We start from the raw sequence: 27671 nt of genomic DNA, 5'->3' as shown, positions 1-27671 counted from the left end.
TGTAAATATTTAAAGTTTATTGAAAACATTTAAAGTTTATTGTAAATATTTAAAGTTTATTGAAAATATTTAAAGCTTATTAAAAACATCTTTGAATTTATAAATAATATTCAATTTTGTTTGTTTCCTTTTTCAAGCCCCAAATGCATTTTTATAAAAACACTTCTCTCAAAGATCTCTCTCATTCTGTATACAAAAACCCTTTCTTATATTTCATTCGCAACGGCGAACTGTATAAACAAAATTTATTCAAAAATTCATCAGAACTCATTAATAAAGTAGAAACTCTAAACCTTCTCGGCCTGGACTTCTTGGGCTCAGATCTCATTTTTATTTATAAAGATAAAATCTTATACAATTCTAACTCTATAAATCATATATATAAAAGAATTTTATTTAATTTTTTACCCCTCTTTTTTATGATTTTGTAAACTTTAAACTTTTTATTATAGCTTACTATGTTATTTAAATATCAAATATAAATTTATTGCTTTAATTTGACTATTCTAAGTGTGTATGTTATTAGTTAATACATTTTTATTATGATTATTACTTTTGTGAAACTCAGTTCCAAAATATCGTCAGAATCGTTTTTTAGAATTTATTTAACCCTTCTACAAAAATTTTAAAAACAATTGACAAAAGAAGAAATTGAATGTAAGCGTCAAAAATTGAGCTTATAAGTTTTCAAATATATTTTATTGAGATTATTAAATGTTTTAAAACAACAATACTACCTTATATGTCACTAAAAAGTATGTTTTAAAATCACGTCTAAATCTGCCAAATTCAATCATCCCAAAATGGAAACTCAACAAAATTTAAGGATCAAAGACATATTATAAAACTAAACATTTAGATCCCGTTTTCAAAACGGGAAAGCATACGCTAGTATAATTATAAAAAAATATTCTATTTTCGGGGATCTCATTTTAATTATTAATAATAAAAACCAATTAGTAGGTATATTAAAAACCGTCTCTTATATTTTATCAGAAAATATTAGAGATTTTACACTTGATTCTCAATTTATCTGGGTAGTAGATACTAATAATAAGGTATATAAGAAATATTTCTATACTAATATGACTAGTATAAATCTTAATAATCCATTAAATATAATCAAAATGGACTCAGAAGAGTCCATTGAATTTATAGAAGTAAATAAAAACATCTTCTTATTTTATAAATCTAGTGTAGAAGTATACGAAATATCTGATAAAATACTAATACTAAAATATAAATATAATACTTCAGATTATAAAATATATAATTGTAATAAATTATATTTAGTAGATAAAGATACTATAGTACTAAAAGATTATCCTAGTATCATAATCAGAGGAAGAATGGAATGTATTTATAAAGATCAAGACGAAGATATTTTATTAAGTAAAGACCAAATAATAATAAATAGTAAAGAAATTAAAAAAGATAAAAATGAAAAGATATCTTATATACCGAAGATAATAAATAATTTGGATAATCTCAGGACTACATTTATAATTGATAGTAAAGATAACAAACAAATTCTTAAGAAATTTGATCAAGAAGTATTAGACAAATATAGGAAATTTTATTACGAATTAATAACGACAAATGACAGTTTAATATTAAAAAAACAGAAGATAGATGAATTATATAAGAAAGTAAACGAGAGAATATTAAGACAAGAAAAAAGGAAAGAAGAATTAGAACTTAGAATAGAGGAATTAAGTAATAAATATAAAAAAATATTAAAAAAAGTGAAAATTAATGGGAAAGATATTTATAAATATATAGAGATATTGAGGGATGAAATGAAGAAAGAAAGGGAATGTATTGATGAGAAAGATATAAGAATAATGAGGATACAAAGGGATTTACTGATTAAGAAAATTTATAAATAAAAAAAAAATTTATAGTATTTTATATTGAAAAGTTAAGTAATTAATTTTTAAAAACTTCCATAGTACTTTATTTTTGAAAACTTCCATAGTACTTTATTTTTAAAAACTTCCATAGTACTTTATTTTTAAAAACTTTCATAGTAAATTATTTTATAAGCAGGAACTTTAGAGTATCATTTTGTATAGAAAAAAATTTTAAACATCATTTTGTATAGAAATAATTTTAAGCATTTTAGTCTATATTTACACTTTTGTCTATTAAAAACCAAGAGTCTAAGAGATAATTGAGATTTTAAAAGGAATATTTTAGACATAAAAAAATTAGTCTTTATGGGTCATATATAAAATTGTTTATGAATATCCTAGTCTTCTGTGTATGTACATTAAACGTAAAAAATTGTTTACATACTTATTATATGTTGTCTATATATGATTTATATTTTTTTTAAAGCTAGCATCATTATTTTTTTAGATTTGTAATAAAAAATAAATTTTAAGACATAAATATATGTAAAAATTTACTTTGAAATAATAAAGTCATAAAAACATGCATAACACAATATTTTACTTATGATTTTAACACAATTTAAGCTCATATTTAAAGAATATATCTATGGAGCATTTTTAAAGTACCTAAGACTTAACATTTAAAAAATTAATTAATTCTTAAAATTCGCATATTTTTTCCTAATAGGATATAAATGTAGTTTGTTTCCTTTTTCCCAGTTTGTTTGTACAAGACCAGTCCATGATCATTTTCCAAAAATAAAAAATAAAAGAAAAATTTTTTACACTTTTTAATGTTATTTTTTCTGGTGTCTCCCACCATTTTAGCCAAGTCTAATACCAGTGGACCACAAATAGTAATTACTGATACAGCTCCAGAAATACTTCCTATGAATGATAGTGTTACTTATAATATCAGTACAGATGATAGAGGAGTAATTACTGTCACTACATTGGATCAAGGGACTAATACAAGTGTCGCGCAGACTGAAGTAAATCCAGCAGCAAATAGATATGGAACTGTAGAGCAAGAATTCCAGACTTATGCACCTACAGCAGAAGAGATTACTAATTCGATGAATCATCCTATAATCAAAGTGTCAGACTATCAACCAAGTCATAATAACGCATGGTCAAGTGGAGGACAAGCACTGTCTAATTATTCTTCAGTACCACCAAACACAACAGGACAAGTCAGATATGATCCACCGTCTCAGAGTCAAATAGGACAAGGTAGTTACACATCTTCACAAGGCACAGCAGGACAAGGTAGTTCAGATCCACCTTCTCAAAATCTAATTGGCGGTGTTTTAGGAAGCACTACAAGTTCCGATCCACAGACCAAAGAAGGAAGTTCTAAAGATCCAAATGACAAATCCAAGTCTAAGACTTCAAAAGACAAGAAAGATAAGAAGAAAAAGAAGAAAACAGATGACGACGATGACCCGGCTGATGAACCTGAGGTTACTAGTGGTGTCGTAAATTATAAACAGTTTATTGTTGAAATATTGATATTAATGTTGTCTCACATATAATAAATGATTAACTTATTACCCCTCTTGTTTTTATGTTAGACGCCTTGGAAGATATTTTGTCTGTAAAAGCGCGTCCTTCTGAAGTCGCCAAGCTGTTGAACATTTCTCCTTTTGATTTATTTTCTAGTGTAAATTCATATTATAAGTCTAAATATAAGATATTTTTATCATCTCAAGTCGGTAAAGATGATCTGCTTGGCTTAGCTCTGGTCATGCACTGCGATATAAATAATATATCTTTAGATGATAATTTACTTGACTATTACTTTGAGATCTTGTCTCAGTACCAAATGAAAGACGGAGAGATTCTTGAATATTTAATTAAGGAAAACAATGAGTTAAAGAATAAAGTAGAAGTGGAGAGTGAGTTTATTAAGCAAGCCTGGTATGACATGTCTAAAAAGAGTGCAGATTTTAATTAAATAAAATATTTAGAGTTGTCCTTATTTTTAATATAATAAAAAACACACAATATTAGTGTTAATTAACTTAAGTTTCCTATTTTATTCCATACATGATTTGTAAAATTTTTTAAATTAATTTTTTTTTATATTGATTTTTTTTATTAAAAGCTATAGAACAATTTTAAGTTTACTTAGAATATGTTACTATTCATTTCGCTCTCTATTTCTTCCAATATTCTATTTTTTTCTTTTATTGTCTCATTTTTCAATTTATCAAATTTGGCTTTTACTTCTAAATCTTTATTCTCATTCAATATTTCATTTATCTGCAAATGAATATTCTCTATTTCTTCTACATATTTATTATCAGAAGTCTCTAATAAGAGTAAATATTTACTAAAACTCTCTTTTACCATTTCTTTAATATTAGAAAGAGGCATTTTCTTAGAAGAGTATTTTATACCGAAAATTTTGTAATCTTTTGGGATTTGAGGAATAGAATATTGAGATTTTAGAGGAGGTTTACACCAACTTACTAATTTCATGGGGACAGAAAAAAAATAAAATTTTGAAAAATGCACTAAGTATTCTTTCTGTATAGAAATGTTTAAATGTCTCTTACAATAATATACATTGATAATATATTACATAATTTTATATTTTGAATTGGCATGTTACTGAACTAGAAGTGAAAATTATAGCAAATATTTGACAAAACTATGAAAAATTAAAGAGTTGTTTTTTTACCCATCAAAATGAACGAACACTTGAAAAAATTACTAAAAGAAGCCATGGAAAATCCAGACATTTTAAATGATGACGACTTTCTAGAAGAAGAAGACAAAATAGTCAAACAACCTACAGAGAGAAAAATAAACAAGAAAAAGTGTGCAAATTGTACATGTGAATTAAGAGACAAAAAAGAAGAAGTAAAAAGTGCATGTGGAGGGTGTTACAAAGGAGATGCTTTCAGATGTAGTGGGTGTCCATATTTGGGAATGCCTGCTTTTAATGAAGGAGATGTAATAAAATTTGACTAAATATTAAAGATCATCATAGTAATGCAGCATCTAATAAATACATAAATCCTTGTTTAAAATTAAATATTTGGTTTATTTCACTTTGTTTGTTAACAAACAAACTGTTTATGCAAAAAAGCATAAATAAATTTTTTTTCGCATAATCCAAGTTCCGAATTTTTCACCCATCTTTATGGAATCAATTTTCACTTCACTTGACTTATACAATTTTGGGCTAATGTCGGCTTTAGGAGAAAATTTTCGATATAGGGTTTTTTTGTTTTTTTTTGCCCCTTTTTTTCAAAAATGGAGGAGAAAATTCAAACAAGAGAGCAATTAGAAAACATTTATAATGCATTAATAACCAAAAATAAAATAAAATATTGTGAATTATGTGATGGTCAGATGATAATAAAGAATAAACAAAAACTTATCTTGAAGTGTAAATGGAGTACTTGTAAAAAAACAGTTTCAATATGGAAAGGTACTTTATTCCAAGATTCTAGACTTAACCATATTACAGTATTACAAATACTTAATATGTGGATTCTAGGATATCCTCGAAAATCTATTTGTCAAATTTTGGGTTGTTCAGCGGAATCTGTGTCATTTATACTAAAAAAGTTAAAAGAATTGGATATTTATAAAAAATATTTATCTAGTATTGGCGTTATAGGCGGTGAAAACACAGTAGTGGAAATCGATGAGACGAAGATTGGCAAGAATAAGAATAATAGAGGTAGAATTGTGAAAGGTTTCTGGTGTTTTGGTATGGTCGAACGTACCATACACCGCCGAATTATATTTATATATATTAAGAAAAGAGACCAAATAACGCTAACTAATCTTTTGTTAAAATATGTAGACAGAAATAGTATAATTTATAGCGATATGTGGAGAGCCTACCATAATTTAGGCTTAATATTTAACCAACATCTAATGGTAAATCATTCTCTACACTTTAGAGACCCACTTACTGGAGTTCATACCAATACCATAGAAGGTAATTGGCGATCTTTAAAAAATTCTATACCAAATAGAAATAGATCAGTTCGGAGCGCGAAACTTTATTTATTCGGGTATATGCTTCAAAGAAATTCTTCTAGTTCTGTGTTTGAAGCATTAATAAATTTATTGTTTTAATTTTTATTTTTGTTTCTTCCTCCACATTTTTTCTCCTCCATTTTTGAAAAAAAGGGGCAAAAAAAAACAAAAAAACCCTATATCGAAAATTTTCTCCTAAAGCCGACATTAGCCCAATTTTGTTATGGACAAGTTAAATGAACCAAAATCTTCTTCCCAAAAACTGAGTCTCTTGTTTAAAAGTATCCAGAAAGATTTTCTTGTTGATGATTACATGGTAATCATCTTTTTGAATTATATAAAATGTTTGATTTATATTCAGAGCGATGACATATTGGTGATATTTAAGACTAGTAAATTGAAATATTTTAAGTACTGGTGTTTTTGGAGAGAATATGTTAGTTTTTTGATAATTAGTAAAAGTAAAGTTGATAAGATTGTTGATGAAGGTATAAAGTTCCTGAATGTTAAGGAGTTTAAAGATAAAGAAAAGATATTGAGGTTTTTACAAGAAGTTAGAAATAGTCAAGATAGGGAGAAGTTTGTTTATACTTGGAGAAAGGAGTGGTTGACCATAGAAGAGATCAACGATGCACCAAATTATAAAGAAGATATAAAAAATAATGATGATCAAAACAATATTGAAAAAGAGAATATTAATACAAATATTATAACGAATAACGACGATATAAAGAATATTGATATAAATTATATAAAGAATAATTTTATAACTAAGAACGATATAAATATTCATGAAATAAAGAAGAATGATACAGAGAACATAAATATTGAAAATATCAAGATTAAAAATAATGTCATGGAAAATATTAAAGTCCAGTTTACTGATGTCTCTTATTCTCCTTCTTTAAAGAGGAATTATAGAATCTTCCCCAATACGCCCATTACTGATGATGTAAATAAGTATTCATATATGGACGAAGTAGTAAATAAAGAAAATGTAATAAAATGTAAAATAGAAGATTGTACATTCGGAGAAGATACAAATCTACTAAGAATAGTACAAGACAAAGAGAATATACCAGTAAATAAAGAAAGAGACTATTTTTATATAAATAAAAAGAAGCTTATGAAGATAAATATCATAGGCAAAGGAGGAAGTAGTAAAGTCTACAAGGTATTTTACGAGAACGAGTTCTACGCCTTAAAGATCATAAATATAGAAATGGACAGTACCCTGAAGGGCCTACTCCTGGAAGAGATAGATTTACTTAAGAAACTTGAGAATGTAGACGGGATTATCAAAATGGTAGATTATGAAATATTGACAGATAACATATTTATCCTATTAGAATACGGAGAACTAGTCTTGAGTACATTTATAAAGAGCCAAAGGGCACATTTACACATTCATTTTAATAGAGTCAGGTACATCTGGCAGGAGATACTCCTTATCGTGTACAGAATACACGAGAACAGGATCATCCACGGGGACCTAAAACCAGCAAACTTTGTATTTGTAAAGAACAAACTTAAAATCATAGACTTCGGCATATCAAAAATACTCAGCAGTAATACAACCAGACTCGATCTGGACATGGTATGCGGGACTCTAAACTACTGCGCGCCAGAACTCTTCTTTGAGAATAAGAAAAGAAGAAGCAGTGACGTCTGGTCTTTGGGGATAATTCTCTATGAACTGTGGTATGGTAAGACGCCTCTAGACTCATATAAGACATATTTAGAGAAGAAAGAGAATATAATAAATATAAGGAAGAATATAAAGATAAAAAACCAAATAGACTTTGTTATAAGTTCATGTCTCAATGAAGACTGTAGGAAAAGACCGACAGTGAAAGATTTATTAAAAGATAAATTTATAACAGGCGGACTTGACTAAACAAAATCGAACTAAAGTTCGATAATTAAGAAGAATGTGCTTTATAGATAAAATAAAACTTAAATTTATACTTTTTTATAAATATAAAAAATCGACAGTGGCTGGATTCGAACCAGCGCAAGATAAACTTAATTAATTTCGAATCAACCGCCTTAACCACTCGGCCACACTGCCATAAAAATAGAAGAATATACTATTATATGGGGAAAATATTTTAAGGATTTACAGAGTAGGGGGAAATTATGAATAAAAATTAACATTTTTAATATGTGATCGAATATTAATAAAAGTAAGAAACAGATTTTGTGGGACATACCTTTAAGACTTCGTCAGAATTGATACGTAGGCTTCATTTTACTTATAAATTAAATAGTTTTAGTAGCCAATCAAATGCGTCAATTTGCAGAAAGACGAATGGATTTTTTGTGATTACTACTGCCTTAATTTATTATACATACGTAAGAGAAGAGAAGATCATGTTCTTTGTCATTATCTTTTGGGGGTATGCCTGGGAAAATCTGAGACTGCTTAAGGCGATCTTTGATACATTCTAGCGGATTCAAATTAGACTGTTGCATTTAATATGTAATAAAATATTATTTTCAAAAATTCTTTTAAAAATTTTTATGGCGAAAAATTATATTTGTATTTTATTTCTAGTATATTAGAGTATATTGCACTATCACTTACATTTCAATAATACCAAAATTCCAGATTCATTTACAGCATTTTAAAATAAAATTCTTTCGATCATTGTAAATTCGTGTTATATATAATTTTACATCTTGCTGTAAACTTTATTTAACTAAGTCTTTATGTTTGCTCAATAAAGTATATTAATTTTGATATAATAATTTTATTAGTACTGAGACAATGAAATAAACACCTACCATGATATCATAATAGAATAGCTAAAACACGAGGAGAATATCATCACTTGTGAAGATGCTTAAAAAAAGTCTTAGAAATGAATTTAAATATACTAAAGACTTGATCTTTAAGATGATAATGCCAACTTATAGAATATAAATAATTGGCTTAAACATGTATTTTAGGCCATACGATACATTGAAAATGTAAGAATAAGAAATCGAGTTATTTTTTGAGTATTTTAACTAGTTTTTATATGAAGATATATAGATCGAAATGTAAGAGAAAGGAATATTGGGTCTAAACAAAAAATTATAATTTCTTTAAAGTCTTATAAAAAACAACAAAATCTCAATATTTTACTACCTGTAACGAGAATTTTAAGATTTTTTCTGACATGAGGTGATGATTTAAAATTTTTTCTACAATTGCAATGTTAATTTATAAAAACTGAGTATGTTCGTACACTCTTTTATAGATAAAATACAACATTATTATGCTATTTGGACTTTTTATTTGTTAAGTGGACAAACGCCTTCGTAAAAATTTAAACTTGTATGACTACATCCCAATGTTCTTCATTAATAGATTCGACTGCACTGAAAAATATTTTATTACTCAATAAAGACAGATTGGGTTTTATTTGATTTAAATAATTTTGTGGCCTGGCATACTTTCAATTCTAAATTTCATGATCAGTAAGAATATAGAGTTATAATACAGACATAATTATTAGAGTGCTTTAGCTATTCAGATTTAAATTGTAGGAATTCCCCGCTTTTACATCTTTTCTTAGATTTATTTCACACCATCAAAATAATTATTCGAGGTTGGTATTATATTCTTTTTTATTGCTTTAAAATGATAACATTTTAGTCTCAAAGACGGCAAAAGCTGAAATCCGCATTTTAATTTATGTTTTAATCATCCCGTCTTTTATTGCAAAATACAATATACACGAGTAAACATATAAATGATTCTGTTCTTATACCGTACTATCATCTGCACTTCCAATACTTATTATTTTACAAGATTTATATATATACTATTAAAAAACGTGTTGTTAGACAGTAATATCAAATCTATAGTGCAATAAAGCGTCAATTAGTGACGTATAGACTTAATTTTATTTGTCGATTAAATGTTTTATGTTTATTTTGATAATCAAGATGATTTGGATATTACATTTGAGTTTAAAAACACAAAAATATTAATCAAAACTATTTTTACAAAATTTTAACAGAATTTTTGTTAGAATACATTATCTCCGGTGTGTATTTCACAAAAAAAAAAAAAAAAAACAATTCATAATCTGCAGCTTAAACAGCATTGATTAAAAACAATACAGAAGTTTAATTTAGACAAGCGCCAAATATATTTACCGATTTTTTGAAAAACATGCACATATATTTAATAAACCCCCTATATATAATAGTTAGCACTGCATCATTTATTATATTAGTAACGCATTTAAACTTAGAATTATCAGTTTGACCTTAGTTAAAATTCGGCTTCATAAGCTGCATCTTTTTTTATTAAATTTATAAAATATTGGAACTAAAACAATAAAATTTTATTCAATCCTTTTTGTTAAATTATAATTGCATTTTTTCCGATTAATACTATATTTAGGTAAAATTTAGCTTTTTGCGGTAATGCTATTGATGCACTAGACAATAGATATAAAGAAGAGATTTTAATGAAAACTTCACTCGGTTGATATCGCACATTGTGTATGCATGCAAATTAATGTTTTTGCATAAGTTTGATGCGCAGCTCAGCAGCAAAACTTTAAGCAATGTTTACCTATTAGTTATAAAATCACTCTGCACTTAATAGTGCTTAATCTTAAAAAGTAAAGAACTCTTAAATGTGTACTAAATATCCTATGTATGCCGACATGAAAAAAAATTTGATAAGAATTGCATTAATCATGTATTGCTTTTATAATATGAATAACTATCTCTATATCTAAAACTTTTAATAATATAACTTAGTTAACTATTTACTCATCTTCTTTAAAATTAGGATCACTTAAAAGATGTGTCGCTAGCAAATAATCTAAAATACTCATTTCCATTACACCAGTGCTATCTGTAAGAAGTATTTTTTCATCTAAATTTTTTAATGTAATATCTAGCAAATAATTTTTTTTATCATATCGACGCTTAAATCTTAATTGGAAGAATCTTTTTATTTCAATCGGATGATACATTACATCAATCCATGCAATCAATGACAGCTTAGCCGGATTATTTTTAGCTGATTTTTTATAAAACTCTAAATTTTCCATTGTTTTAGGTTCAATATATTGGAAATCTGGTGTACAAATATATGATAATTGTGTGTATTCCTTGTGTACATAAAGAAATGTACAAATCCAATGTATAATTTTAACTGAACTCATTTTAAAAAATGGTTGAACATATTCTTCTTTGGGTCTAACAGATTTCTTGATTAAACTTGTTATCAAATTGTTTTGTGGTATGAAAAATCTACTAGTTTTGTGGTATTCTGATAATAAATTTATTAGAAAAAGTTTATCTTCTCCTTCGTTTGTACAAACTACTGTTAAAGAACCATTATTGATAGAATATTGTAGATTATTATTGTTTTTTACATTTTTATACATTCTAGTATAGGCATTCATTGATATTTCTAAGAGTTCATCATTTCTTATAGAGACATTCTCTGGTTGATTTACTATAATTTCATCAACTAGTTGTTCATTATCTTCTTTATTGGTGTGTATAAAGAATATTTCATTTAATTTTTTGCCATTCAAGTATAAAATTAAACATAAGTGTGTATACAAACCTGCGATAAATAATCCTAAACAGGATAAAATTTCATTTTTCATAACGATATGTGTTTATTAAAGAATTTTAAAATTTATTTTTTATCTCCTATATCAATTACTCCTTAATCCTGAATCGGAAATGCGTGTACATAGTTCATTACAATTTTAATGTCGTAAACTCTACGTAAAAGCTTTATAATATAATATTGATCCAAGAAATATCAGATGATTAAATTATATTTTAATCCATTAAACCATGTTTTTAATTTAAATGTACTTTTATTTCTAGTTTAAATAAAAAATTACCAAAAAGCCGTTGAAAAAGATATAACCTACGAAATTCTGCTCATAATAAAGTTAAATAACTTTGAAATATACTGAAATGTATCTTTATTGATATGTAAATAATATATTAAACACACAAATAAATTTTACTGAGAAAAGTTAAGTTTTTAAATCTATGTTAAACCCTAAGCAAACTATTCTTTTTGTAAGCAAATTTATTGACTACGACAAAAGAAGATATAATTTATCATTCCATATAAATTAGAAAAATTTGCATAGCCTGCATATAAATTAACTTTAACATTAAAACGAAGTGATTATTCCTTGCCTTTAAATATATTTCGTTACGTATGGATTAATGTGTTACTTTATAATTATTACTAATCAGTACAATCATGGGCTATTTACTTTAGTATCAGCTAAAATTATTCTATAGTTAAAATTATTAAATTCGTACATTTTATATTACCCTTAACTAGTTTTTTATTATGTTTGTATTTAACACGTTATACATGGTTTATTACAATATGGAGAAAATTCAAATAATTATAAAAAACTCTTTAACATAATTTATGTATCGCTATAAAACTTCTTTGGAAAATATAGAATCAAAATCATTATTTATATAAATAACTACGAATAGCTATATCATAAACTTTATTATAGTCTTAAGTAAACACAATTTAAATAATAAATTTACAGTCTTAAGAATTTTTAAGTAGACATGTAAACAGTAATAATCAATTTAAGAAAATTTGAACAATTTTTTTTTAATAAATTACTGTATTTTAAGTAAATGAATTTAATTAGGGCATGCTTATTGAAGTTTAGGCGCTACTTAAAAATTCGCACCCCCTAAAAAAAATTACATTGACCAATTAAATTTATATAAAAAAAAATATTTTTAACCCTTAAAATTATATTTAAAACAATATTTTTATGAAAATATGAATTTACAAAAGTTAAAATATTTAAAAAAAACAGTTATAACATATTATTTAGTTCAAAAATTTAATTACTACAACATAGAAAAAATATCAATTATTTTTACGAAGGCTAATTTGATTGTAAATGGTTTTGAATATTCTATATTTTCTTTTTTCCATTTAAACTCATCTAACCAACATTTAATTCTTATTTTATTTATTCCTCCACGCTTTCTATAATCATGCTTAAGATGCGACCACATATTTTCTACATAATTTGTATTTTGTCCTTCTTCATTACAAAATCCCATAGAGTGATTTACCACACTATGGTGAGAACCAAATTCACTTATAGCACGTAAATAGGATGGATAACCATCAGTTACTATATCCGTGCCTACTTTTACATATATTTTTAATACTAGTAAAATCGTTTCCCATTTTCTATTGGGTATTAGTTCCACAAAAAACTCTCTAAAATTTCCTTCCAACACACCTCCTATTATCCACTGAATTCCAGGTTCAGAATCCAATCGACTAGACGGATTCGATAAATAATTCCATTACAAATATCTGTTTCGTCTATTTGTATCCTCTGGCCAACTCCACCTATCATTGTAACAACAGTAGAACACTTGGAAATTGTTTCCATTATTATTTCTTTTACAGAAATATATGTTGGTTCAGAAGTTTCACACATGTTGATGGCCTGAAAATTAGTATATGACAAACACCAACAATAAATGCAACGAAGAATTTTTTTCAATTCAATATCTAAAGATTCAAATTTAGGACCTTTATTTAATGAACATCTTCGTTTACAAATTTTTTTGCTACATTTTTACCCCTTTCCTTGAGAAAACAAAGATATGTTTCTAATAAACATAATTCCTTTGCACTGATCATTAGTACAGGGAATACAAGGATATAACAAGTTGTTCTTCAATCCGTAGTCGATTGCCCTGTCATTATCAGTGAAAATAGGATTGTATGGATTGAATTGAAGCATTTCGTCCATCATTCTGTTCATTATAAGGGATAGATAAAATAAAAAAATTTCACGTTCAAAATACCATTACTTAAAAATTCGCACCCCCCGGAAAAAAAATCCTTTAAAATTTGATTTTATCTCATTTTATACAAAATAATTTTTTTTCAGTGAACGTATTTTTTAGGGGGGTGCGAATTTTTAAGTAGCGCCGAAGTTTATATTTATAGTTTAACAAGGATAAATTCCGCGTTGGCGTCTCCTGCTTGTTATGGCTTCTCGTCTCCATAGTTCTTTCCACATCGGCTTCGTCTCCTCTCCTTCGGTAGTCAAGAGAAATGCTTTCTAGCGTCTTTTTTAGCGTGATCATCTGGATGTACGCTTCTACGTTCTTAGGGATTTCAAGTCTTGTGGTATAAGATTTGTGAAACTTAGTCACTATACCGTCCCAAGTGATTACGTAGGGAATTATTTCTGTTTTAAAACCATATATTAGGCTCAGTTCGTTCGCAAGGACATCATACTTTCTTAACTTATCGTTTTCTACTTGCTGTAGATTCTCTTGTGATGTGACACCTATTTCGATTATTCGTATCAATTTGTTCTTTTTATCTACTACGACAATGTCCGGTTTATTATATTTTTTCTTTATGTCTGTTTTTATCGTCGTGTTTATTCTTATTTCCACATCTTTGTTGGCAACTATCTGTTGTACTGAGTGGTTTTTTAATCTCTTCTTAAACTGCACTTTATATTTTTTCACACAGTAGTAGGTGGATGCATTTCACTATTTCATTATGCCTTCTCATATAATCGTGTCCTAGCATTTTTTCGCACCTCGTCGCCAGATGATCCACGGTCTTTGCTGATTTATTACAATGGGGGCAATTTCCAATCGATCCATTAAATAGATTTCGGTCTTGTAGGGCACATAACTTACTCTCTGTCTTGGTATTCGTGTTACCTACTTTAAGCCATAGTGACTGTATTTTAACATTCTTTTTAATTTTAAAGCTACATATACATTTTTGATTTTTTTAAAAATTGTGGCTAATTTATATATTGTCCATGTATTTTCATTCTTTAGATAAATTGTCTATTTAACCTAAATTACTTTGCGTTATAAGAGCAAGCATAGCATATTTACTTCTAGATTTGAGCCCGTATGTATAATTTGTAAAGAGCTCAATAACATGTAGTATGCTTACAGACAAGAATTTTACTTAGAATGGGGTTTTATCTGATCTATATTTTTTGGATGTGTGGACTTTTATACACTAATTCCAGAAAAACTACTGTAGCAACGTATTTCACGTTTAATCTCATAATGTAATTCATTTATAATGTTTTTTAATAAAAGCTTACGAATAGCATTCACACTAGTGAAAATTATTGTACCTATTATAAAGTAGATATTTTCTTGTAACTCTAGGACAAGTTATAGCATTTGTTTGCGTCATATAGAAGGTAAATATTTCTTTCTTGGAATTACACATAAAGAACCACTTTGTTACCTCTTAAAAATTTTAAAGAACAGCACAGAGAATTTTTAAATCAAATCCTATGAATAAAGAGCAGCATTGTCAAGTTCTCCACCTTGCATTCATACATATAGCATTTAATTCATTTGTTTAGTGTTTTAAATTGTGTAAGTTGGTTTATTGATATTGCCTTTCTTTTATTCGACGCAACAAATGCCTTGTATTTGTACGTCTCTATGTAAGTAGTATTATAAGATTGATTTTTTTATTTTTATATAATATGGTTTTAGCGTTATTAGACATCATTGCTTGGAATTCTTTCGTCTTAAGCGAGCCCATATAAGTTATAGAATATATCATATTTGTGATAAAACCTAGGTATGTTTTATTTTTTAATAAAAGAAGTATATTAATTCGCTTTGTTACTTAAATTGTAGTTAGATATATAATTTTACTCCATATCATACTAATAATATCGATACCAAAGTAAAAACTATGTAAAAAGTTTTCAAAGGAACTAAAAAATTTTATTTTTATCCTATAAATGCTAGAATTTAAGAAAGTAAAAAATGTAGTTATTTAACACTAAACATTCCATCTATAGTAAAATTTATCCTTGTTTTTTATGAAAAATCCCAGTATGTCGTGTAAGAATAGTTTGCCTCTACGTTTTAGAAATTGTCTGCGAGATTGCAATACTAAGAAAGGCTATGCATGCATCAAGCGACGACTTGTTCTATACCTCTGCTTTGTTTTTTATTTCAAAATTTGCCTATTAGATTGTTGAATAAGCTGCTTGCTGTAGGTCGTCTTATGATCAAAAGTAAAATAATTAGTATTTTTATGTTTATTTAGAAAAAAACATCAAAAATGTAAGATTTTCTTCAAGTTCTCTGTTTTAGTACTTTTTATCATTAATTTGGAAAAATATAATCACATTGGCTATATGTTGCTATTAGATAATCTAATACACTTAGTTTTACATAAAATCTACGATCTAATATAAGCAACTCTCTATTCATTTCGTTCAAGATTTCATTTTTTAAAAATTTTTCCTTTACCTTTTCATCTCCTCTATTCATGTATATTTTATCAATTCCCATTGGATAATACATTATATCAATCCATTTAATTATTTGATTAATATTATTTGGTAGTTTATATTTACTATCTACTTCATTGGATTCAGTTTTATCATATTCAAATATCGGTGTACAAATATATTCTAATTGTATAAATTTCTTTTGTACATAAAGAAATGTACATATTAAATTGTAGAATCTCACATAACTCATCTTAAATAAAGGTTGAATGAAATCTTCTTGAGGTATGCATGATCTATTAATTATATTTGACATTAAATTATTTTGCGGTAAAAAAAACATGCCAGTTTTGTGATATTGCGACAATAAATTTATCATAAAAGGTAAATCATCATCTTCGTTCGTGCAGAAAACTGTTATCAAATCGTTGGTAATAGAGTATTGTAATTTTTTATCGTTTTTTCTAATTCTATGCATTTTCATATACTGATTCATTACATTTACTAGCTGAGTATCATCACTATAAGAGACATCCCGATCTTGTTTTAATTTTGCTTGATCTTCTAGTTGCCCATTCTGTTCTTTATCAGTATATATTGAATAAATTTCACCCAATTTTATATCATTCAAGTATAATAACAAACATAAGTGTGCTATAAACCCTGCGACAAATATTCCAAAAAAGATTAAATTTCTGTTTCTCATAGTGTTTTTATCATTATAGATTATAAATAATAATGTTCTCCTATATCGAATTTACTCCTTAATTTATCGAATTGCATGTAAATACATCACTACAATATAGAAGTATTAAACATATTTAAGTTTTTAGAAATATTTTATTAAGGTCAATTGAGTACAGATGATGCACTAAATATATCTTCTATATTAAAAAGGGGAGGGGGGTTAGATATATAGATTTAAAATGTAAGTAAAGAATAAGCAACTCTGTAGTAATTAAAGCTATGTTTTTTATTTTGAGTTTAAAAAATTTTTCATTTTTCAAAAATAACTTAAACTACAATATTTTTTTAATTTATTTTTTTACTATTAAACTAGTACTAATTTTTAATTAAATAAAAAAAACCAATAAATCTATATCTACTTCAATCGTCAGAGAAATAAGATTTAGATACTAGATGCAAATTAAACTAATTTTTATCATTTAAAAAGCGATACTATAAATAAAGAATATTGTAATTACGAAATAAACCTGTTATCAAAATCAATTCATAATAACTACTTATTTTTTTTGTATTTGTAATCAATTTTTTTTTCCAAATCTCTATTAACTTTATTTTTTGTGGTTATATTAGAATTATTATCAAATCTTTTTATCAATGATTAGTAAAAATCTTAGAAATTTGTTGCAATATAGCTTATTTTTAATAATTTAGTACGACAACATTGCATTTTACACAAAGAAGAACTCAATTCATTAATTTGAATTATAAACACGGCACATGTAAAACATGACAAAGTAAAGAAAACATGGGATTATAAAAAAAAACTTTTATATTTATTATGTATACATGTTATCTTTATAATTAAAAGAAGCTATAAGAAACAACTTCTTTTGTTCGATATAAACTACAAAGATTTTCTATGTTATAAAAAGAATTACGGAACTCAATCTCGATGGAATGTTCCATAAAAAATAAATATATTTTACTAATTATATTTTTTACTTTGCAATCTTTTAATCGACAATATACAATTTATATATTTTCTTAATATGTTCATATAGAATAATGACAAATCATATGTAACTCTTCTTTCTCTTTTGCGTTTTTTTCATTAAGAGAACATTTTTTCACATTAGATAACAAAAACAATTAGTTAGTTTTTCCAATTGTTTTCATATGTGAGGGCGCACCGATTAACTCACACATATCTTATTGTATTCATCAAGTAACAATAAATTGCAACTCGGAATCTTTTTTTTTAAATTAACAAAAACGGCGTAGAAATTTATGCAAAAATAAACAATAAGGTGCATTTTCAATTTAGATCCAACCGATATATATAAGGAGATTTATGACCTGTTTTTTTAAATCAAAGCGAAAAAATTCGGAGGCGCAAAAAACAAAAAAAACATGATAACACGCATAGTTACAAAAAAACTAAAAAATGGTTCATTTTAAATATATTTTTCTTTTTTTTCTGCTCTTCTGATCAAGACATATCTTTATTGTACATTGATATTTACAATAAAGATATGTCTTGCAATATTTGTACAGGCAATATTATAAGTGAGTTAAATTGCTTAAACGACATTATGCAATAAAAAAAAACAATTATAAAAATAGAAGAAAAATATAAACACGACCTATAAAATTGTAAGATATGCTAAGAAAGCTTAATAAGCACGAAAATTCAATTTTCTTTTTCATCCGTCGAAAACCCCCCAAAATTACTAAAAAACAAATTAATGTATTTTTATAAAACAATATTATTTATACCTAAAAGTTGCTTTATTCACCTAAACTAATTGAAAATATCTAAAACAATAGAATAATTTATTATAACGACACAAGAACAAAAAAAATTAAATATATATTTTCATAAATTTTGAAATCTTTTAAATACTAATTTTTAACAAATACATCATAAAAGCTTTTTATTGTTACCCTTAAATCCCAAAGTAAACAAATTATACCATATTATAAGCATTATTCTACTATGTAATTTTACTTGCCCCTTCTTGTCCTTGCTGCTTAGTCTCTTAGAAACAGGGCTAAATAAAAAATTTATAGTAATATCGGTAAGGAAGCTAAGTTAAAATTTAAGCAATAATATTAACCCAAATCTATTATCCGCCTTTGATAAGAAAATATTTAAGTAACTTTGTTACTGAAACTACTACCTTAGAAATTAATTTGGGGTATTACTTGATAATCACTATCTAATAATTTGTTATTTACAAAATAAACAATTCATCACAAAGTTCCATATTAAAAGTTACTTATTTAACTCCTGTATAAAAAAAGAAATTTCTTAAAAAAGCAAATTAAAAAAAAAGGAGGTAATCATTTGGCGGGTTTTAATGATGTATATTTTTACCCTTAATGAAAATCGATACAGAAAAAAAAAAGTTGTTCGTAGAAGCGGGCCTAACTTGTTTAGGCACTGTTGTTTTATATTTAATTTTTAAAATTATAAGATCATGTTGCCGAAAAAATACAATTGAGATAAATATAGATTCAATATGTAAAAAAGATATTACATCACATATCAACAAAATGAAAAAACACAATCCAGATATTGATAAAGAAACATTACGTCTACTTTACATTTCTTTTTATTCGATATTATTAAATTATAAAACATTTGAGAGTGGTGTAGTTGTTTACAAAACCAAAAGAAATTCTGAAGACCAAACTCCATTAGAGTTTACATTACTTGATTTGAAACCGGCAAAATCGGAAACTCCTTTTTTAATTGATCAGGAAAAAATTACGGAAAATGATTGGTTCAAAAAGTTACTATTATTTTCTGTGGAAAAAGTTGATGGAAACGTTTTATTTCATTTGAGTGAACGAGACAAATTTTTAATACTCAACAATAGATATCTTATAGAAGCTTGCATTTTTGATTCACAAATCCAATATGAAGAAAATTTGATTGGTAAACTTCTTGAAAAATCCATACAGACTACCGATGAAGAACTAAAATTTATATCTCCTGCCGAACTTATGTTTTCTAAACATGTTCAAACTTTTATACTTAAATAGTTTTTTTTTATCCGTTTATAATTAGATACATTCATTACAGCATTTATATACACCTAGCACCATCGCTAAAAATACAATTTATCTAAACAATATTCAAGAGTAAAAAATTAAATTAAAGTCGAATATTAAGTTAATATAAAAAGTATTTGTATAAGTTTTCGTATTAAATCTAAAAAATATGCTTCTGATAAAATAAAACACTTAGTTTTAAATTTCCGAAGTTGACTGCATCAATTTAATTAACCTATCTAAAAATATTCAAAACTGTCAATTCTACAGAATAGATATAGAGCTTCGGAAAGATCAATAAAAAATTCTAAAATTGCATCAAGTTTTTTGTATCTTTTTTTTTAGTTTATAAAAACAGATTAAAAGTAAAAATTAAGAAATAATATTTTTTTTAAGATAATATCAACTTAATTTTACAAAAACATCCACTTAAAATTTACATCGCAGATTAATCATTTGTTCAGCATAAAATACACGCACAGTTGCCTGTTAAGACCTAGAATTAAATACAAAAATAAGAGTTATAAACATTATAGTATTCATTAATTTTTAAATTCTTTAAAAATATGGATATTTACTTATCAATCTTGCGTGTTTATTCGTCATTATTACTCATTTTAATAAACAAACAAATAATAAAAAAAAAACAATGAGTTCTAAAAAAATAAAAAAAAACCAATTATTTATTATAGGCAATTTTTGAAGTTTCTCAAACTTTTGTCACATATTCTCTAATGCGGAATTATAAAAATATTCGTTTTCCAAAAAGATTAAGATATCGATATATTTTTCCAAATCATCTAAAGTTACAGTTTTTGGTTTAACGCGTTTTACAAAATTAGATAAATAAATTATTGCCTCAAAATGTGTTTTATATTTAGATTTTTTACACATTTGGGCACACAAATGTTTTGTGTTATCACACAGTCGATACAATTCATAAGCGTAATTTTGATATTTAGACAAATATTTGTATATAAACATATTTGACTTCAGGTCTTCTTTTTTTTTGATTTTCAAATCGTCAATGTTGTTTAAATATCTCTTCACATCTTTAAAATCAGTAGAATTGAACCATCTATCTGATTCGTTAAACAATATCTTCCTCAATTGTTTCACATTGTTTTTTAAATTAATAATAATATTATCATTTTTATATTCATTATCACTTTTTAACAAATTTGATAGCTTTTCATTGAATAGTAAAAATTTCAATATATCGGAATAATGTGTTTTTAGAAATACGTTGTATCTTTTAATGACATCAGCATTATTATAAACATATTTTTCAATTGACGATTGGTTGTCTATGACAGGTATTATATTTAATTTAAGTTTACATCTTTTTTCTGTCGTTTTAAGATCGCGGAAATTACTACATTTCAAAACTATTATTAAGCCAAAAAACATAGGGTAAAAAAAGAAAAAAAAATCTTAACCAATTAAACAAAATAAAACAAAAAAATGACATTGAAAATTATATCACAATACCCAATAAACTTTGATAATCAAGGCCACATAAATTAATTTATGATTGTCACAAATATTTCATTAAACACGGAAAAAATATTTATTGTAAAATTATGTTTATGTTATTGTTTTTATTCAAAGTATTATAAATAAGTTATATGTTGTATTGTACATTTACTATATATTGAAAAAATAATATTTCAATGAAATTTACAGAATACTCTATTCTTTGATGTGCTATTTCAACAAGGCGTATATTTTTAAATGAGACAATTTTTGTATCTATATGATTGAAGCTTTTTTTATAAAAAGTAATTTATATATCTTAAACTTATATAAGTTGTTTAGCAATTTTTTTGCCAAAATAATATTTCATATGGCAGCAATACTAAGTTATAATATATCTAAACGATGTATTGATATCAAGAAGTATAAATCCTCATGTAAAAACAAAAAAACCTCAGAAATGACCGTTTAAATTTTCATACATTGTTTGCATAAATCTTTAAATATTTTAAAGCAACATTTTGCCAAGATTGAATCTTTAGTATACAAGTTGTTAACAAACAGATCAATTGAAATATACTTTTCAAAGCCTTTTTATCTGTGGCTCTACAAGTTTTGTCTTAATTGTTTTTTTTCTAGTTGTTTTACATTCATACCGTCATAATACTTTATCGAATTTTTGAGGTCTTCACGAATCATTTTCAGGAATATTTATTCAAATTCCTTTTATTTTTGCATTTTCGGTGTTCAGAATGATATAAACCCCCGACATTGCTCAGACCTTTCAATACTTCGTAGGTTTTTCAAAAGGTCATTTTTAATTAGAATTTTATAGGGGTTTGCATTTTTTTAGTCCGACTTTTGCATTTGCATGGTCCAACTTTTGCATTTTTTATAGTCCAAATTTTGCATTTGCATGGTCCAACTTTGCATTTTTATAGTCCATTTTTTTTTATCTCAATGGCCTTTTTTTAAACCCCTCCTCCCTTATGCCTAAAAAAGCGAGATCTACAGTCACTCCGGATGTCTTAAAACTGATTGAAAGACAATAAAAAACGAAAATTTGACCTGTACAAATATTGCAACGACATTAGATTTAAGTTATAAAACAGTTGGGATGAGCCATAGGAAAATGTTGAGGGAGAATCTATTTTTTCTGCAAATTTAATAAATCGTTCTAAAGTTTTATCTCCTAGAGTATTAAAGCCTATTGACCTTGTGCTAAAAAACATTATTGCACGCAGTAATGACAAGATTCAAAGTGAAATCAAAGAAGAGCTAAATACAATAGCTAATGTTTCAATGCCTTTGTTGACTATTTCTTGAAAGTTGAAATATCTCAATATAACAAGAAAAAGACTATCTCTAATTCCTGCAGAGCGTAATATTCAGGACAAAATTGATAAAAGAGTCGAATATGCCATGGAAATATCGGGGTATTCACTAGAAAATTTGATTTTTTTGGACGAAACTGGATTTAATGCCCATACCACAAGGACTTATGGGTTTTCTTATAAAAATAAAAAAGCATTCTAAACAGTCCCCGCAAATCGAGGCAACAATTTAAGTTGTCTTTGCGTGATTTCAAAATCGAATATTATAGCATACGAAATGAAAAGGGGCGCATATAATTCAGCTCCATTCGTCGAATTTATTATAAGAAATCTTGTAAATTTTTTTCAAACAAATCCTCAAAAGATTTTAATAATAGATAATGCCAAATTTCATCATATAAAGAAGTTTTGAGTAGCTAAGAGAATTAGGCATATCTTATAATTTTTTGCTCCCATATTCCCCACAGCTTAATCCTATTAAAGAATTTTTTTCTATGATAAAATCGAGGTTTTGTGCTATACGAAACTTAAATAATACAGTAGAAATGGATTTGGAACAAGTGGTAAACGATAGTTTTAGCCTTTCGTGTAATGGTTTCTGCACTAATATGGTAAGATGACTGGAAATGGCAAGACAGAAAAACGAGTTTTTAAAATTAAATAAGGTTGTAATTATTTGCAACATAATTCTATTAATTGTTCATTATATATCAAATTCTGGGTTTTTTGTTATTTTTTTCTAAAAAATGGACTATAAAAAATGCAAAAGTTGGACTATAAAAAATGCAAAAGTTGGACTATAAAAATGCAAAAGTTGGACTATAAAAATGCAAAAGTTGGACAAAAAAATGCAAAACTCAATTATTTTGTGAACTCAAATTTTTTTCATTTCTTTCTAAAACTTTTTAATTAGACACAACATCAATTTTTCTTTTTTAAATTTTTCTAACTTATTTATAATAATCAATACTTGATGTTAAAGCTTTTTCATGTAGAAAAAATTGTGTAAGTTAATTTATAAAATTCTTTTTATTTTTTTTATTGTTTAAAAAATTCTTATAAAATGAGGTTTAATTAAGTTCTAAGAAATTCTGAAGCTAATCTAGAAAAATCAAACAAAAAAAATAGGGCTAATTAATGTAAAATGAAATAAAAAATATGGAATGCAATGTACCCATAAATTTGTAAAAATAATTTTTTTGATGCATATGCAAATTAATAAATAGCTTAAAGAATTATTAGACAACTGCTCTTTGTTATAATCTTAACGCGCTTATAAAATCACATATTTTTTTTTTTCTTGCAAGTAAGAGGTAGGGAGAAACCTTACATAGGGACCAGAGGGATTTGGGTGTGATCCTCATCCAACTGGTACTGTGAGATTCTTACTCACTAAAACTCCCTCCATACACTTGCCGGTGCAGCAAGCTCCGCCGTATCCATTGGACTTTGGCTCCAGGAGAACACTTTCCATTTATACCTCAAATCGCGTCCAGAGTGACCTCACAGCGGATATACTTAATGGGCATGGTTATCTATAACCCGAGGAGAGACATCATCGTACTGACTCAAAGGTCCCTACAATCATCCGTATTGCACACACGGCTCCTTACACGACCACATCCCCAGCCCGGCGTTTTTATTGGGCTGCGTTGACCACCAGTCTCCCACTAGTTTCGGCCACCGTGTTACAGAATCATGTAGGATAGGGTCCATGAGACCTTCTATTGCCCTACTTCGTCTAGTCTCTTAGTTAGCTCTAGAATCCCACTCTAGAGTGCACCAGCCATGGGCTCCAACTAGGCCGTACCCATTAGATACTTTTATGTATCATTAAGTCACCAAAGAGTGATACTGCTTTTTGGCCTTGAGGTGCGTTTCTACACAAGATGCTAATCCCCTTGTGGCTGGACACACACAAGTTTCATTGAATCAACTTAATGATTATCGTGGACATTTTCATCATCTGAGTTGTTCCAACTGCATCATAGAAAGTAGAAACAATTTTGGTGCCCCTGGGAATCGAATTCAGCCATTGCTCAATGGAAGCATTGCATTCTACCACTGTGCTAATGGCACCTCTATAAAATCACATAAAGCATGCCCCAATTTGAAAAAAACTATTTTTAATTTAAAAATCTAAATTTCATGTTTTCATGTACATAATGTAAATGTGTGTTAGTAAAGTGTTTCTATAAAAATAATCTCATTTTGTATAGAACCTTGTCTATAATACATTTTAAACCCCAAATGAAAAGTTAGATTAAACACATTCTATGCTTATGGACAATTTTTTTACAAAAAAATCCGGACGCGCCGGGTGCGCGACAATGAATATAAAACAATTTTAAATTCCATTACGAAGTCTCTCTTTTAGTTACTGACAAGTATGGCTTTATATTTTTATTGTATAAGACAACAATATTTTTTACATACAGACATTTTCGATTTTTTTAATTTATGATAAAGTAACTTTGTTATTATATTTTCTATTAAGACACTAGTTTGTTGTATTACTTAATAAGCACTAACTAACAATTTGATGATTTTACGAAATAAACTAAACTTTTAAATCAAAACATAGCAACCCCAAATCAAAATACTTTTCAAATTTGAAAAGAAAAAAAATTATCTTCGATCAACTATTGAAAAAGGAGGTAAGTTTTTGGCGGGTTACATAATGTAAAATTTAACCCCTATGAAAATCGGGTCAGTGACAAAAGAGTTGATTTTAGATGCATGCTTGATTTGTTTTGTTGCTATTTGTTTGTATCTAATTTTTAAATTTATAAAATTTTGTTGCAAAAAAAATAGAATAAAAATATATCCAGATCGAATAACTGAATTAAATATTACATCACGTATCAACAAAATAAAAAAACTTAATCCAGATATTGATAAGGAAATATTGCGTCTATTATATATTTCTTTTTATTCAATATTAAAAAATTATAAAACATTTGAAAGTGGTGTTGTTGTTTTCAAAAACCAAAGAAATTCTATAAATCAAAATGCGTTAGAGTATAGATTACTTGATTTAAAACTGACAAAATCGGAAACTCCTTTAAAAAAGAATCAAGAAAAATCAACGGGAAATGATTGGTTAAAAAAGTTATTATTGTTTTCCGTGGAAAATGTTGATGGAAATGTTTTATTTAATTTGAGTGAACGAGACAAATTTATAATACTTAACAATAGATTACTCATTGAAGCTTGCATTTTTGATTCACAAATCCAATATGAAGAAAATTTGATTAATAAACTTCTCGGAAAATCTATACAGACCACCGAAGAAGAACTAAAATTCATATCACCTGCCGAACTTATGTTTTCTAAATATGTTCAAACTTTTATACTTTAATAAATTTTTTTATTTACTTTCTTTATTGTAGTTTTACTTTCATTCCTATTTAATTTAGAACATTCATTGTAGCATTTTTTATATATTTATATATGTATTATCGCTATGAATACAATTTATTTAAATAATATATAAGAGATTAAAAAATTAATTAGAGTCGAATAATAATTAAATTACAAAAGTATTAGATAAATTTTTTTTATATAACCAACAAAAAGTTTTAAAAAAAACGAAGCGCGAGATTGTATAATTTTCAAAATAGACTGTCTCATTGAAATCAAAGTTTGAAAACGAACAAAAACTAATTTTAGAGTTCATGTGGGGGTTCAGTAATATCAATTTTAGATTCTAAAATTGCAACAAGAAATTTACTGTATTTAAACACTACTTTGTATTTCTTTTAAATTCATAAAGATATGTCAAAAGTAGAAAAATAAAAAATTTACTTATTATTTTAAGAGGATATCAACTTATAGTTTACAAGACATCTACACGAATTTTACATCGTTTTATAATCATATGTGTTGACTTTAACCGAAATATGAGGTTTTAATGTATACTTTTTACTATTGCCCATCCTCGTTAATATGAAGATGCATTCTATTTAATTTTGAAATTTTTTTTTTATCATTATTATGTTGCAGATGTCAAGAAGACAATCTGTTCCGTCCGACTATTCGCCGTCCACAAATATGTTTTATATAAAATAATATCACAGTTATCTGTATAATTATAGTATTATAATTTAAGAACAAGCTTCTAAACCTTATGATATAATTAATCAACCGTTTTTTACTTTTTTCTGAGAAATTTTAGGATTTACTTAATAACATCTTAGGTTTTTTTGTCATTATTCTTATGCAACAAACAAACAAATGTTTTTAAAACAATATGAGTTCTTATAAGATCTCTCAACGGCGAAAAACATAATTATTCATTTTAGACAATCTTCCAAAGTTATCTGCCACATTTGCCACATTTTCTCAAGTCAAGATTATGATAATATTTGTTTTCTAAAAAAATTTATTTATCATTATATTGTTTTAAATTGTCTAAAATCTAGTTTTTCGTTAACGTTTTACAAAATTAGTTAAATAAAGTATCATGTATATATGTGGGTTATATTTAGATTTTTTGCACATCTGTGCATACAAACTTTTTGTGATATCACACAGTCGATATGATGTATAAGCGCAATTTTGATATTTAGAAAAAAATTTGGATATTAAATGGTCGGCGTAAACTTTTTTTTTGACTTCAAATCTTCAATATTGTTAAATATCTTTTAACCTTTTTGAAATCAGTAAAATTAAACCACCTTTCTGATTAGTTAAACAATATCTTATCTCAATTGTTTCACATTAATTTCTAAATAACATATTATTATCATCTTTATATTCATAATCACAATATAACAAATCCGATACATTTTCATTGAATATTAAAAATTTCATCATATAGGAATAATGTGTCTTTAGAAATACGTTGTATTTTTTAATGACACCCGCATTATTATAAACATATTTTTGGATTGAATATTGGTGTCTATCGCGGGTATTATATTAAATTT

The 27671-nt window shown here is 26.4% G+C and overlaps 11 protein-coding genes and 1 non-coding gene across 12 annotated transcripts; 7 read left to right on the top strand and 5 right to left on the bottom strand.

Moving 5' to 3' along the window:
- Positions 1-143: 143 nt before the first annotated feature.
- VNE69_06087 (WD40 repeat domain-containing protein) lies at positions 144-1889 on the top strand (the record flags this gene model as incomplete). The annotated part of the gene is made up of 2 exons (XM_065473839.1): positions 144-427; positions 893-1889. 2 exons carry the CDS (start codon positions 144-146, stop codon positions 1887-1889), a joined length of 1281 nt encoding a protein of 426 aa, XP_065329911.1.
- Positions 1890-2689: 800 nt separating this feature from the next.
- VNE69_06086 (putative SP-containing protein) lies at positions 2690-3430 on the top strand (the record flags this gene model as incomplete). The annotated part of the gene is made up of 1 exon (XM_065473838.1): positions 2690-3430. The coding sequence occupies one exon, from the start codon at positions 2690-2692 to the stop codon at positions 3428-3430; it is 741 nt and encodes a 246-aa protein (XP_065329910.1).
- A 32-nt stretch (positions 3431-3462) lies between these two features.
- On the top strand, positions 3463-3852 carry VNE69_06085 (uncharacterized protein; the record flags this gene model as incomplete). Its single annotated transcript, XM_065473837.1, has 1 exon — positions 3463-3852. One exon carries the CDS (start codon positions 3463-3465, stop codon positions 3850-3852), a length of 390 nt encoding a protein of 129 aa, XP_065329909.1.
- Positions 3853-4025: 173 nt separating this feature from the next.
- VNE69_06084 (uncharacterized protein) lies at positions 4026-4379 on the bottom strand (the record flags this gene model as incomplete). The annotated part of the gene is made up of 1 exon (XM_065473836.1): positions 4026-4379. The coding sequence occupies one exon, from the start codon at positions 4377-4379 to the stop codon at positions 4026-4028; it is 354 nt and encodes a 117-aa protein (XP_065329908.1).
- A 210-nt stretch (positions 4380-4589) lies between these two features.
- On the top strand, positions 4590-4874 carry VNE69_06083 (anamorsin (DRE2); the record flags this gene model as incomplete). The annotated part of the gene is made up of 1 exon (XM_065473835.1): positions 4590-4874. One exon carries the CDS (start codon positions 4590-4592, stop codon positions 4872-4874), a length of 285 nt encoding a protein of 94 aa, XP_065329907.1.
- A 1246-nt stretch (positions 4875-6120) lies between these two features.
- Positions 6121-7794, top strand: VNE69_06082 (dual specificity protein kinase TTK-like protein; the record flags this gene model as incomplete). Its single annotated transcript, XM_065473834.1, has 1 exon — positions 6121-7794. The coding sequence occupies one exon, from the start codon at positions 6121-6123 to the stop codon at positions 7792-7794; it is 1674 nt and encodes a 557-aa protein (XP_065329906.1).
- A 92-nt stretch (positions 7795-7886) lies between these two features.
- VNE69_06901 lies at positions 7887-7968 on the bottom strand. Its single transcript has one exon. It is a non-coding gene; the product is annotated as a tRNA-Ser (tRNA).
- Positions 7969-10669: 2701 nt separating this feature from the next.
- Positions 10670-11524, bottom strand: VNE69_06081 (uncharacterized protein; the record flags this gene model as incomplete). The annotated part of the gene is made up of 1 exon (XM_065473833.1): positions 10670-11524. The coding sequence occupies one exon, from the start codon at positions 11522-11524 to the stop codon at positions 10670-10672; it is 855 nt and encodes a 284-aa protein (XP_065329905.1).
- A 4534-nt stretch (positions 11525-16058) lies between these two features.
- VNE69_06080 (uncharacterized protein) lies at positions 16059-16892 on the bottom strand (the record flags this gene model as incomplete). Its single annotated transcript, XM_065473832.1, has 1 exon — positions 16059-16892. One exon carries the CDS (start codon positions 16890-16892, stop codon positions 16059-16061), a length of 834 nt encoding a protein of 277 aa, XP_065329904.1.
- A 2363-nt stretch (positions 16893-19255) lies between these two features.
- On the top strand, positions 19256-19921 carry VNE69_06079 (uncharacterized protein; the record flags this gene model as incomplete). Its single annotated transcript, XM_065473831.1, has 1 exon — positions 19256-19921. The coding sequence occupies one exon, from the start codon at positions 19256-19258 to the stop codon at positions 19919-19921; it is 666 nt and encodes a 221-aa protein (XP_065329903.1).
- Positions 19922-20650: 729 nt separating this feature from the next.
- Positions 20651-21340, bottom strand: VNE69_06078 (putative SP-containing protein; the record flags this gene model as incomplete). The annotated part of the gene is made up of 1 exon (XM_065473830.1): positions 20651-21340. One exon carries the CDS (start codon positions 21338-21340, stop codon positions 20651-20653), a length of 690 nt encoding a protein of 229 aa, XP_065329902.1.
- A 4098-nt stretch (positions 21341-25438) lies between these two features.
- VNE69_06077 (uncharacterized protein) lies at positions 25439-26101 on the top strand (the record flags this gene model as incomplete). Its single annotated transcript, XM_065473829.1, has 1 exon — positions 25439-26101. One exon carries the CDS (start codon positions 25439-25441, stop codon positions 26099-26101), a length of 663 nt encoding a protein of 220 aa, XP_065329901.1.
- Positions 26102-27671: the final 1570 nt, after the last annotated feature.

The sequence above is a fragment of the Vairimorpha necatrix genome, chromosome 6, assembly GCF_036630325.1.
Source record: "Vairimorpha necatrix chromosome 6, complete sequence".
In the NCBI taxonomy this organism is placed as follows: domain Eukaryota; kingdom Fungi; phylum Microsporidia; family Nosematidae; genus Vairimorpha; species Vairimorpha necatrix.
Note: the sequence above shows the minus strand (reverse complement) of the source record. Positions and strands in the feature narration are given on the sequence as shown.